The sequence below is a fragment of the Lichenostomus cassidix genome, chromosome 2, assembly GCF_008360975.1.
Source record: "Lichenostomus cassidix isolate B80296 chromosome 2, HeHo_3.0, whole genome shotgun sequence".
Taxonomy (NCBI): domain Eukaryota; kingdom Metazoa; phylum Chordata; class Aves; order Passeriformes; family Meliphagidae; genus Lichenostomus; species Lichenostomus cassidix.
In genome coordinates this window covers 54,115,542-54,128,988 of record NC_139482.1, presented here as the reverse complement: position 1 = coordinate 54,128,988, position 13,447 = coordinate 54,115,542, and the positions used below count along the sequence as shown (strand labels likewise).

The 13,447-nt window shown below is 47.3% G+C and overlaps 1 protein-coding gene across 3 annotated transcripts in view; it reads right to left on the bottom strand.

Moving 5' to 3' along the window:
• Positions 1-13,109, bottom strand: part of AMPH (amphiphysin) — a 133,466-nt gene extending 120,357 nt beyond the window's left edge. For 2 of the 3 annotated variants that reach the window (XM_085051598.1, XM_085051601.1), the window contains exon 1: positions 12,933-13,108. In XM_085051598.1, coding sequence (XP_084907724.1) covers positions 12,933-13,001 — 69 coding nt within the window. In that variant the 5' untranslated portion in view covers positions 13,002-13,108. Of the gene's footprint in view, positions 1-12,932 lie in introns of all 3 variants that reach the window. The other variant, XM_085051600.1, reaches the window with a different exon arrangement.
• Positions 13,110-13,447: the final 338 nt, after the last annotated feature.

The following is a 13,447-nucleotide window of genomic DNA, read 5'->3' as shown; positions in this document are numbered from 1 at the left end:
AGTAAGAAGTAGTAGCAGAGCACTGAGAGTCGAGACCAGAGCCTCGCAGTGTGGTGCAGTGCCTGACTTTTTTGTGCCTCTGTCCACTGAAAGGCCTCTGAACATTCTGATTGCCCCACCAACATTCTGAGAAAATGTCTAAACAGGATTTTACCAACTAAGTGCTTGTCCACACCACTACTGACCAGTAATTGGTTCTGTCCCCAATTCTGCAGAATCTCACAGATGCTAATATCTTACAGATAATGAAGAATAATTATTGAAACAACAGAAAGGAAGGCAGAGCACCCAGGAAGAAGAACAGGCTACTTCCTGCTTAGCTTTCTCACAGCACAGGCAGAAATGTGTTACAGGTGTCTTTACTGCAGCCTAAGTTTTACCATGCCCTCTTAAACAGATTAAAAAACTCCAATTAGCAGAGACTCAACAGGACCAAACATGACACAATTACTTTCCCAAACTGGTCATTGGTTTATCATTCTGACAATTACTGACTAACTAGCTACTCATCAAGTCTGAAATAAATAATTTTGTGTTCAGAAACAGCAAAGGTTCAGTGTTGCACAGCACCGATGCTAATGCTGCAGAACATTTAGGGAAGAGTGAGCCAGCACTTGAAACACTCTGGATTGGAGGCTCCAAGCAGCTGAGTTTGCAGCAGAGCCCAGTGAACTAAACCAACCATTCCCTAGGGAAAATTACCTCTGTATTGAAGCAGCAGAGCAACCTTCAACTCCTTCTCCCCGCACTGTGCAATCCCTGAGGTGAGTGAAAATACTGGCACAGCAGGCAGTGACTGCTGCCTGATCACGGTTTTGGTGGGGGTGAATCCCCCGTGTATATTTTAGGCAGGTGAACAATCCCCCTGCCATCTTCAGGAGACTTCAGGGAGCTACAGTTCTATTAATGTAGGCAACTGCAAAAAACATGTTAAAGGACATCTTTCACCCTTTATTTTTGTTTTCTCCCAAGGTCACTATACTGTCTGTCATCCCACACTGGCTTGGCAAGCCAGTAAGAGAGGCTCCCCAAAGTCTGGACAATTGTGTTGCAGGAAAGGTGGGCACAAGCATGCTGTTCTCCCCTCCATGCTCTCCCCACCTTATATTTACACTGCTTTTCTCTGCCATTTATCCCCACTGAAATATCCTGCTATGACAGATGCTGGGCAGTTTTCTTCACTGTTCCTGCTACCCAGCACATAAAACTTGGGGCACTGAGGTGAAAAGCAATGTGTACTCTCCTTTCCTGTCCTCAGTTACTGCTCTCTCACCCTCACTATCTACAACAACTGGTTGCACCAGGGTCCAGCAGCACATCCTAATCTAGGAGGCAGGCACTGGTGATCAATCCAGACCAGAAATTCCAACATTTTTCAGATACACAGGTTATCACCACCCTAATATCTCTCCTCTGTATGCCCATAAAGTCACACTGTTAGTAGTGCCACAAGAGGCATGCACTGTGGAGTGGCTGCAGACCACTGACAGCTGCCACTGGGCAGTCCTTGGGTCAGAAATATTAGATCTTAGATAATATAACAGTGCCAGATAGACAATCTGCTAAGAGGGGCAAGATGTAGTGAAGAAGGCAGTCCAGACCCAAACCCAACAAATTACTAGTAGGTTTTTTAAAAATTTATTTTATTTTATAGAGACAGTTTAAGTGAAGTGTAGAGAGAACAACAGAGGAATGGACCCATGCTAAAGGACTAAAAAGGAAATGGGAAAGAATAAAAGAGAAAAAATGAATCTGTGAAGCAAGAACAGAGGATGAGGCCACCTTGACACTAATAATGCTTTGTCCAGTGAACACAGAGCTATGAATCCCCATAAAACTTAAAAATCACCACTTCCTTCACTTGTGGAAACTAAGTGAAAATGAGGAACAGTGTATTATATAGCAACTTACAGGATCATGGTTAATATTCCTTTTAGTGAGAAAATTGGAATAGAAGAAACAGATTACCTTTTCTTTCCCTAAAGCAGGGAAAATATCATATGAGAATCTAATAGGAAGAAGCCTGGGGGGTTTTCTCTCCCCTTTCTTCTATGCTTCGTACCCAGACAACCAAAATCTACCTATACCTTTTAGTCCGTACATTAGAAACTAAAACAAGTGAAAGCAATCAATATTTTAATAAGAGCTACTGTTTCACATGATTGGGAGGGTCATATAAGAACTCCAGTTAGATCATGGGGAATGCTGACAAAAGAGGAAAACCACTTCTAATTTTGAGGCAAGAAGAAAGAACACACTCCTCTACATGGAAAGCTAGAATGGGGAACAAAGGACCTGAACTACAAAAAAAGACATTTACATTCTATGAGACGAGAACTCTCTGACTGGAGGAGCCTAAGCAAAGGTATAGATCAATTTAGGGGAGCTGCAAAATCTCCACCATTACAAACTTAAAAAGGCTGGCAAGAAAATAATTCCTGAGGATTAATTTTAAGTACAGCTGATTCCACCTTCAATCAGTAGAGTGGGCCAGAAGACCACTTGCACTCCATAATTTCTACAATTTGTATTTTAAAAAAAAGTACTTTAAAAAAAGGAAATTCAAGTTTTCATTACACTTGAACCTGAAGACAGAAAAATATCATCTGCATAGCTTAGACTATACCATTCACATGAGAAATTATTGACTTGTAATTAGATTTGTTTATAAACACAGAGATTAAGAATTAGCTCTTCAGAGGGGAAGTTGCCTCATCATTGTGTGTGCTTGTGCCAGTAGGGCCCCAAATGTTGAGGCCTCTCATAATACGGTAGTGACTTCAGTACAATAGATTTTATAATATCTGTGGGACCAACATTTTAAATCATTAGACGTAGTTTGCTGTTATGAACCTGAGGCTGCTAGAACCACGTCGTCACATTGCAAGCAGGTCAGCACAGGTATAGTACATGTAGCATGCCCTTCACAAGTATATTTTTGCACATACATGTTTCCTGCCTCAGAGCAGACATCATCAGTTACAGAACAGAACTTGTACAGAACCACAAAATTCCCTTCCAGATGGAAGTTTATTGTTTCTCTTTATAGAATCTCTTCCTTTACAACATTTTAAACCCTTCTTACACCTCCAAAGTTCTCATAAACAGGAGTATGTACTGGTTTAACTTTCAGATGAAACCACATATATTACTGACTTAGACGTTAAATATCAAAAAACACATTAGTTGGATTTTCAGAAGCTACACAAGAAATGCTCAGGAAAAAGCCTTACTGAAACTGAGTTTTGAAAGTGTTGTGACAGCACCAGCTGGATTTATTATGAGAGGGCATCAAACCCTGAAACAGACCTCCTGAAGAGGTGGTAAATGACCCATGTCTGTCAGTGCTGAAGTGGCATTTGGACAGTGCCCTTAAAGCCATGCTTTTGCTTTTGGTCAGCCCTGAAGTGATAAGGTAGTGGGACTGGATGATTATTGTAGGTCTCTTTAAATGGAAGTATTCTTTCTATTCTATTCAAATATATTCTTTCTCCTACCTGCTGCTTTCCCTCCCCATACACACTGGGGAAATCTCTGATGACAATTCTTCCCAGCCCTGCACTAGCAGAAGGCAGTGAATACCCATAACTGTCTCCCAGCATAGGCATTGGCTCTGTCACCTGGAGGGAAGGAGGCTTGTACCTTCTGAAGGGGTGAGAGCTGTGGATCATTTCAAGATAATGGGACCATCTGCACAAATTTGCAAAAAGCAAGTGTGATGGGGTTCTTTAAAACTCATCGGTATTCAGCTGAGATGGGTTTTCACAGGATGGCAAAACCCCACATCACTGACAGTTGCGAAGCTCAAAGATCAAGCCCTCAGTCTGGTGCAGGATGTGCTTCTCATCTAAATGGTTGCAAATGTCTTAAGAGATGAGCTGTGGTGGTAGATGATACCACCTCGGGAACTGCTGGGGAGCCAAGTGGTTCCAGTACAGCAGGGTTTCACTGGTGGGAAAACATCCTAATCCAAGTAACACGATAAGTCCCTCCCCAAATTATGTAAATCCCCCTGGCTGTAACCCAACCCCTGACTCTATCCATCCCCTCTCCCCATTGGTTGTGGTGTTCCCCCGGCCTCCTCTCCCCTGACCCCAGGTGATCCCTATATCTAGGGACACCGAGGGCTCCTCTTCCTCTTTCACCCTGGAACCCTTCGGAATAAACATCTGGAACATCCAGCTGATTGAGCCTCTAGATTCTTTGTCTCTGGTAACGCATGAGCTATCCAGCTCTCTGGGTGAGTGAGAATCTGTGCCTTACACCGGCACGGGTGTGAGAAGGGTCTTTCTGTACAGCACCAGAGCAGCGCTGGCTGGAGTGATCTCTCAATAGCCTTAGAGACACTTTCGGTAAACGCAGAAGCCTATTCCACCCCTCCTCCCCCCCACTGTGTTAATGAGCAAAACCTATTGATTTCCAAGTGGATTGGTTTTCCTCCCTTTGTAGCCATTTTTAGAACTGCATGAGCTGACTCCCTTGCAGAAACATGCTAAAACACCAGAGCGTGAGAACAGCAGCACTCCCTCAGAGGGAAGGTCCATCTGGCCCAACACTCTGGCTCCAAAATGTCTAAACACCAATGTCTGAAGGAGAGCACATGAGCACTGAAGTCAAGTCCTAGCAGGGTCCTGGGGGTGCTCACAGGCCTCAGTGGCTGGGACTGGCCACCCCTGGGACCTCCACCCCTCATCTCATGCCAAGGGCCATGGGGATGCGTCCCAGCTCAGCCTGGGACCTTCAGTCCCTGCCTGAGCCCTGCTGTAGGTGTGCCCCTCTCTGCTCCTGTCTCCTGGGTGGGTCTGGGACCTGCGCTGCAGAGAGCTGCTCTCCAGGCTGGAGCCCTCAGAGCTGGGTTGAACCTTGTCATGCAGAGCTCTGGGTTTAATGTGGCATAACTGCTCTTTTCTATTCCATACCCTGCACTCACCATGAGTCAAATAATGATGAGACTGTTATTCGTCTGACACACCAGGGGGTTTTCAGCTCCAAAAAACACTTCCATGGAGACATAACACATAGGTTATAACTGGAAGCAGGATATTATTTTAACTTTTATGTTTCTCCATCTGTTTCAGAGATGATGCTCACAAGCACTAACACAATGTGCATGTGTATCCAGGAGCAGGCTGATGCATTTCTTACTTTAGCTTAAAAACACTTCCTTTGCAGTCTCGAAAAGGCAAGTGACAGAGCTACGGAAAACAGCAGAAGCAATATAGGTAAGAATAAAAGGTGTGTTGTACCATGACGTATTTTCCAAAGCATGACACATATCAATGACAGACACAATCTTGCCTTCCAAAACTTGCTTTGCTGCTGTGCTTCCAGGCCAGGGATGCATGAAAAACACTCTCCTGCCTGCCCTGTGCTTGTGTTGCAGACAAGAGAACTCAAAAGTGTCAGCTCTGGATTGGGAAGCAAGCCTGGAGACCTTCCAAGCACACGCTGTTTTGAACAAACAAGAAGCCCTGGTGAAATGGAGCCAAGGGAAGAGCAGAGCTCACCCCGACTCAAAGCTTGCAATGGGCAAGAGTCAGAGAGAGCCAGGGCACGGATGGTGCTCTGGAGGTGTGAGGGCAGCAAGCAAGAATGGAGCTGCAGGGGTCCAGAGGGGCCTTGACATGGGGCTGTGCCCAGTGCTACGGAGGACAAGAAGCAACCCCCAGGCCACCCTTGGGACCCACCCTGGGAGTCTGGAAACCTTCCTGCCCACAGCTGCAGGGCATGACAGGTCATATTCATGGGGCATGAGCAGCAGGCAGCAACCCAGCCAAAAGGGCCTGAAGGAGCCCTGAGCAGTGGTCATGCTCAGTGCTGCAGAGGAATACAACTCACCCCCAACCCCCACCGTCCCCCCATGAACCAGTGCCAATCTGCCCCAAGGGAAAATTACCCCCTGATGCCATTGCTGGTGATCAGCTATTCCCTAAACATGTGAGCAAGGTCTCACTCCTCATCCCACAGTATGGTCATGCCTTCCAGGATTTGCCTAAACTCTATTCTCCGTCAACCCAAAGCCATCTCAGGGGCCATCTCAGGGGCTTCCAAGAGTGACCAAATGTCCTCAGCCTGATCAACCTGAGGGTCAAGATTCCTGGCAGGGCACCAGGGGCTGTTAAAAAGCCCTGGGATCCCTGACAATATCTCTGCATCCTATTTCTTACAGCAGCTGCCCCTGGCTCCACAAGGGGCTGAGGACAGAGCTCTGCAGTGCTCCTCCAAGTGTTCACTTGAACTTACCTGTACTACCCAGCTGAAAAAGCCTGACCACCTCAGGCACCTCCAGAGCTTGGTTCTTCTCATTTGAAGGCCTTGCATCTATTCCCCAAAGACTGAGTGCTACGGACAATTGGTCTTGCCTCCAGTTTTCCTCCCTTAGCTTCCTCCAAGTAATTCCACCATCTCCTCAAGGACCTCCTTTTGGATGTCTGTGAGCTGGCTCCAGGCCAGCTTTGACTGGGGGACACAGGAGAATGTTCCCTTTCATCCTACCCTGCCACGGCACTGCTGCATTGCAGGGTGGTGACACTGTGACATGAGGTGATGGGGTCCCTGTGGCAGGGTGTTCCCTCCTCCCTCCCCTCTCTCCTTCTGCTCGGTGGCAGAAGATAGGTAACTCCATGGGGTCAACAGCCTGGCACAGGTTATCTCTTAGCACCTGAAAGTCTACAACATCTAACCTTAAGTCATATTTTGGAATGAAGAGAGGATGTGAAAAGACAAACAAAACTATACTTGCTGACCAAGCAAGGCACACTTTTATCCTATAAAAATCTCATGGGTTTTCACAAAGGTAGAAGCTTTTCTATATGGACCCTGGAGCGTGAGAAAAGTCTCTCCCCAGTCTGGACGCAATCTTGCAGGATTGAGGGAGGATTGTGATGTATCCCAGCAACAAAATTGGATTTTGGTAAGGTCATCGGTTTCCTAAATTGTATTCTTCTTTGCTAGCAATAAAATAGGTACCTTTTGCATGCTGCATTCTTAGCTACTTGTAGTTTCCCTATTTTGGGCAATATATAATTTATTTAGCTATTAATAGTTTCATACATTGTGTAGTATATAAGTTGTTTGGCTCCTTGTTCCATTATCTCTTGTGTCTAATAAACAGTAATCCATTTTATGTTAGACCTAATTGTCTGCCATTGAAAGAACTTGCAAACAAGACTGGGTCTGGGGGTGCTGGTCCCTCTAAAGAGGTTAACTGCCAGTTGTCACAGGCCTAGACAACCAGCAAAAATCCATCAATCCTCTGTCTCCATTCACAACAGTCCCCCATGCACAGCCCTACTTGCCACAGACCAGCAGCCACCCCTCCGCCCAGCATCCTTTGGAGGAAGGCCTCTGGAATGGTGTCCTGGCTCTCAGTTGCCATACACCGGACACAGCTGCTGAGCTTCCCTGACAGATCCTGTGCCACTTGGCTTCCAAGAACAAACCTCATACTGTTACTTTTCTCTCAGGTCATGGAAGAAACCAGCCCTGTAGCTCAGAGACCACCCATAAGAACTGTCCCCTCTCTGTAAAGGAGCTAACGTCCATGTTGCTACCTTGGGTTGTTCAACTCTCAGAGAACCATGACAGTGGGAGCACTGGCCTTCCATTTATGGACATTGAAATTGAAAGGGACCAATTGCTACCAGTTGACTATTAGTAAGTCCATTGGATCTGACGAGATTCACCCCAGAGTACTGTGGGAGCTAGCAGATGTTACAATAGTGTTAACATAGGGTTAAAATGTTTCTAAAATCGGGATAACTAAAAGTAGGCCTTGGGAATGGGAGTAGGTAGTGTAGTTACTGCAAATCATGTGAAACTGCACCTGGGGACCTGCATGTACAAGTTCATGGTGACATGAACACGAAGATTGTTTAGAAAATATCAGGAATTGTTTTAGCTAAATCATGCGGATTTGCACCTGTGAAATAAATCAGAAATACTGCGGGAAGAGGGGGCTTAAGTCATGCTTGGGGGAAAACAATGGAACAATATTAAGGTGATGATTAACATATGATTATACAACTGTTATGTAAGGGAAGAGTATAAAATGTATTAGCTTCAAATCCATTTTGAAGTCAGATTTGGGTACATCTTACCCCTGGCTTCCTGTGCTCAATAAAAAAGCACCTGCATGTAATCATTCCATGATTATGTGTTTTCCAAGCTAACAATAGGAACACTCCCAATCATCTACAAAAGTCCTTGGGAGACCCCACCAACTGGAAATTAGCCCATGCTATACCAGTTTACAAAAAAGGCAAGACAGAAAACCAAGGAAACTACAGACCTAGTAGTCTAACCTCAGTACCTGGGAAAAATTATGGAGAAAATCACACTGGGTTTCTACTAAAAGATGTCTAAAAAACAATGCAGCCATCAGACACAGTCAACATGGGTTCACAAAGAGAAAGTCCTACTTAATGTAATGACCTTCTACAATAAGGTCACCCGCCTGGATGAAGGGGAGACAGTGGATGTAGTTTCTCTGGGGTTTAGAAAGGCTTTTGATACGGTCCCTCAAAGCCTCCTTCCCGACAAGTTGTGCAACAGTGGAATGAGCAGGTATGCAGTGCACTGGGTGAAGAATTGGTTGAAGAGCAGAGCTCAAATTGTTTCAGGGAACAGGACAACATCTGGCTGGTGACCAGTTACCAGTGGTGTTCCTCAGGGCTCAATTCTAGAGGCAGCTCTGTTCAGTCTTGTTATCAATGATCTGGAGGCTGCAGTTGAATGCACAAATAGTTTGGTGACGACACTAAACTGGGAAGTGCTGCTGACTCTCCCATGGGATTAGAGGCTTTGCCTTGCAGAGGGATCTGGATTGACTGGAGTATAAATCACCAATGACATGAAGCTGAGCAAGGCCAACCAAATGCTGGATTCTGCACCTGGGATGGAGTAATTCCAGACATGAGTCTGAACTGGGAGAGGCGTGGCTGGAGAGCAGCCCTGCAGAAAGGGTCTGGGAGTGCTGGTTGGCAGGAAGCTCAATGGGATCAGCAGTGTGTGTGTGCCCTGGCAGCCAGGAGAGCAGACCTCATCCCGGGGTGAGTCAAACACAGCATCACCAGCCAGCCCAGAGAGGTGATTATCCCACTGAATTCAGCACTGGTGCAGCCTCACCTCGACTGTTGTGTGCAGTTCCGGGCCCCACCATTTATAGAGAATAGGAGAGTACTTGAACGTGTCCTGAGAAGGGCACCAAAGCAGGGCAAGGGACTGGCAGGAATGTGCTCTGAGGAGCAGCTGAGGGCACTGGGCTTATCTGGGTTGGAGAGGAGGAGGCTGAGGGGTGATCTCACTTCTCCCTACAGCTTCCTGAGGAGAGGAAGTGGAGAGGAAGGTGTTGAGCTCTTCTTTCTCTCCCAGTGCCAGAACACATGGCGAATGGCTCAAAGTTGCATCCATCAGGGGAAATTCAGACTTGACATGAGGAAACATTTCATGACCCAGAGGGTGGCCAAAACCTGGAACAGGCTTCCTGGAGAGGTGGTCGATGCCTTCCCCACCCATGCCTGTCAGTGCTGAAGAGGCATTTGCTCAGTGTCCTTAAAGCTACACTTTACCTTTGGTGAGCCCTGAAGTGGTCAGGCAGTGGGACTAGATGGTCACTATAGGTCTCTTCAAGCTGAACTATTCTATTGGAGCTGTTGGATGCTCTTTAATAGCTTTGTATCTTCCTTCTATTGGGGCACCCAAAACTGCCCACAGGGCTCAAGGCGAGGCTGCCCCAGTGCAGAGCAGAGCAGAGCAGGACAATCCCCTCCCTTGCCCAGCTGGTGATGCTGTGCCTGATGCCCCGTGTGACATGGTTGGCCGTCCTGGCTGCTAGGGGGCACTGCTGACTCTATTCAGCCTGCCATCAACCAGGACCCCCAGGTCCCTTTCTATGGTGCTGCTTTCCAGCAGCTTGTTCCTGTCTATTCATACATCCAGGGTTGCCCCATCCCAGATGCAGAATCCAGCACTTTCCCTTGCTGAGCTTCATATGGTTGGTGCTTGTCCAGTCCTCTGATTTGTTGAGGTCTCTCTGCAGAGCCTCTCTGCCTTCAAGGGAGTCAACAGCCCCTCCCAGTTTTGTATCATCTGTGAACTTGCTTAGTATCCCTTGCAGTCCTACATCCAAGCAATTTTTGAAGATGTTGAAGAGCACAGGACCGAGGATGGAGGCCTGTGGAACCCCACAAGTGACAGGTCACCAGTCTGTCACGCCATTGACTGTAACCCTTTGATAGCGATCTGTGAGCCAGTTGCTCACCCACTGCATGATGTGTTTATCCAGCTGTGTGCTGGACATTTTATCCACAAGGATCCTGTGAGAGACAGTATCAAGAGCTTTACTGAAATCCAAAATGAAGGTTTATGTTTTAGAGCCCATTCCATGTTTTTAATACATATGTTTCACCAACAACAAATAATAGAAAACTATGCAAAAAAGTTTTATAAAAACATTGATCCATAAGGACACATTCAGTAAACCGAAGGTGCACAAATGCAATATAAGCATCAAGATAAAACAACTCATTTAAAATGAGTTGTTTAAAAGAGTATTTAAAATCTCTTTAAGCCAGTCTGATATTACTCATCTGTCACAACACCATCCTATTCACACCATCAGGAATCACACAAATCCTACATTTTCAACTCCTAGATAATGTTTACTTGTTGTCAAGTACCCAAAACAAATAAACAAAACTCAATCACTCCCATTTGAGGACTCTTTTTTTTTGAGTAAAATTTTAGCAAAAAAATGAATGATTTTATGTTGTATAGACATAAAGGTACTCAAAGCTAACCAGAAATGTAGATATAAAAGAGTAAATGTGCACAGCTCATGCAATAACAACATGTGCGTCAGGAAGGAGGAGGCAAGGGTACAGAGCTACACGGTACTGTAACCTACTCTCTGTACAGCCACCAACATCTTGTAAATAATCCTGTAAAGAAGCCTCTTTTAGGCCACTGACATAAGAAATTACCACCACAGATACCATAATGAGGCCAAAATTGCCAGATGCCTGGCTGCAATACATGAAAATCAAGCCAGACAAATTTTCCCCTTGTTAGCATGGTTGATAACCAAAGTAGAGGTAGAGCAGACCATCTGTCAGAGCCCAAGATCATCTTCAATTCGCACCCAAGGCACCCATCAGGCTCAAGGCACCTATTCTGGGGCTGCCGCATGAGCAGTCTCTGAGAGATACAGGGTACCTGAGGTACTCACATTAAGGTGCTCTGTCTGGTATGCCCACACATTTCTTTGAGCACAATGGCCCACACTGGAACAGACACAACTTGAAGCAGTACATATGACTAAGACTTGCACTAGTGCTTTTCCAAATGGTTAATCATAACCACACTAAGACGTAAGGAATCAAATTGTATTTTTAGGCTTCTACTCCAACTACCAACTCAAGCCAACTCACACCATAAAGTCATCAGATCTCTTCAAACTATTGAGGAGTATTTATGTGTTTTACTTAAAAACATATGTAGTCCAAACCTGCAAGAATGGAAACGCCTCATAACTTTGGTGTTGAAAAGTCTACTACTTTATAACCTGGTGAGCTAGCCAGGAGTACTTGAGCAAGAAAATTAATCACTAGTCTGTGACAGTCCTAACTATTAGACTCTTAAATAAAAACATAGTTATGTATGACTTTTCTACATATTAATTGTTGCATTTTTTATGGCATTGGAACTCCACAGAATTCAATGCATGGCAAAAAAGAAAGTGGGGATTTATAGGCAGTGAATTAAAAGAAATATGCTTATAAAATAATCTCTCTTAATTCTCCAGAGTCCTATTACCTAAGGTGCATAACAATACAGGATATATGCTAGAGGGGTATAAAGGTTTTATTAGCCCTCAAAACAGACGACTTGCAACACTTACTGACAACTATGTCTGCAAAATTCATGCTGGGAACAGCTTTACTGTGAACTGTACTAACAGTAGACACAGCTGCTGTATACAGCCATACACAAATGCTTTTCTGCTGGGCTTAATATCTGTATCTATGGTCCTGCTTTGAGAAACCAGACAACTACACAGGAGCTATCTGTGCAGTACATTTATACCTATCAGCTTTTATTAATGAAGACGAACAAAACAGTGGCTAATAAGGCCCTCATCTTTGGCCAGGAACTCCTGCAAATGCTTCCCGACTTCGCTCGTTGTTCATTTCCAGGCTACAACGACGCTAGAATCGGTACAGACTTTCCTAAGCAGCACGCTCTGTCAGCTGCAGAACAGTTCGACCAGCCTCATGACATCTCGAGAAGGTCCCCAAAACCGCAGCAGCCGCTGAGGAAGGAGAGGGCCGCGCCAGCACCCCGGCCCCCGCGGGCTCCTGTCATCACACGCAGCGGTGTCTGCCACACCGGGGCGGCTGAGCGGGCGCAGCAAGGCGGATCGCGGCATCTGGAGATGAGCCGGCGCGGATATTAAAGGAAAGCCAATCCTCTTAGGGGAGCTGGCGGCTGACGGTGAGGCGAGGCGAGGTGAATCGAGCCCGCGCTTCCCCGTGCGGGCCGGGGCAGCAGCGCGGCCACCTCGCGGCGCGGTGCAAAGCGGTGCGCAGTCACCTCCGCGGATAGCCCCGCGCTGCCTCAAGGGCGAGGGAGCGGCGGCCGGTCCGGGCCTGCGGCAGGTGCCACCGGCAGCGCCCGCAGCGCCGCGGCCCCGCGGGGAGCGAGCGGCCAGCGGGCGCGCGGGGCAGCGCGGGCGCGGTGAAATGGGTCAGTTATGTAATAACGCCGGCGGCCCCGGCCCGGCCCGGCGCCCCCGCGGGCAAGGACAGGGGAATCCGCAGCGGCGGGCTCTGTGGGCGAGCGGGACCGCATCCTCTAGCGGATCCCGGGCACCGGCGCCTCACCCTTCTTCCCCGCCCGCCCCTCCCCAGCAGTTCCCCCGCCCCGAAACGCACCTTCTCCTGGGCGCGGTTGAGGCGTTTCTGGACGTTTTTGGCAAAGATGCCGGTCTTCATGTCGGCCATGGCTGGCTGCAGGGATTGGGAGGGTGGGGAGAGAAGGCGGGCGAGGCAGAGCCCGGCGGCTGCGAGCGGCAGCGGCGACGCAGGGATGGAGAGGAGGAGGAGGAGGAGGAGGGCTTTAAAGACACAGCAGAGAGAGGCGTGGCCACGGCCGCCGCCTCAGGTGAGCCGCGGGCCCCCCCGCCTCCGCCCGTTCCCGGCCTTCGGGGAGGCGGCTTGGGACCCCGCAAGGCGGGCAGAGTTGTCTCCTGGAGATGAGGCAATTCCTCTAGATAATAAAACATATCAAGAGAGATAATGAGGACGACGTTTTCTATAAACACAGCTGATGGGTGCATCCACTACTGGCACAAGCCCTCTTGTACAGCCAGAGAACCTGAGGCACCTACTCATTCCCCTATAAGTTTCCACCAAGTCAGAGTCACTCCCAGGTCCAAGCTGCTTTAACA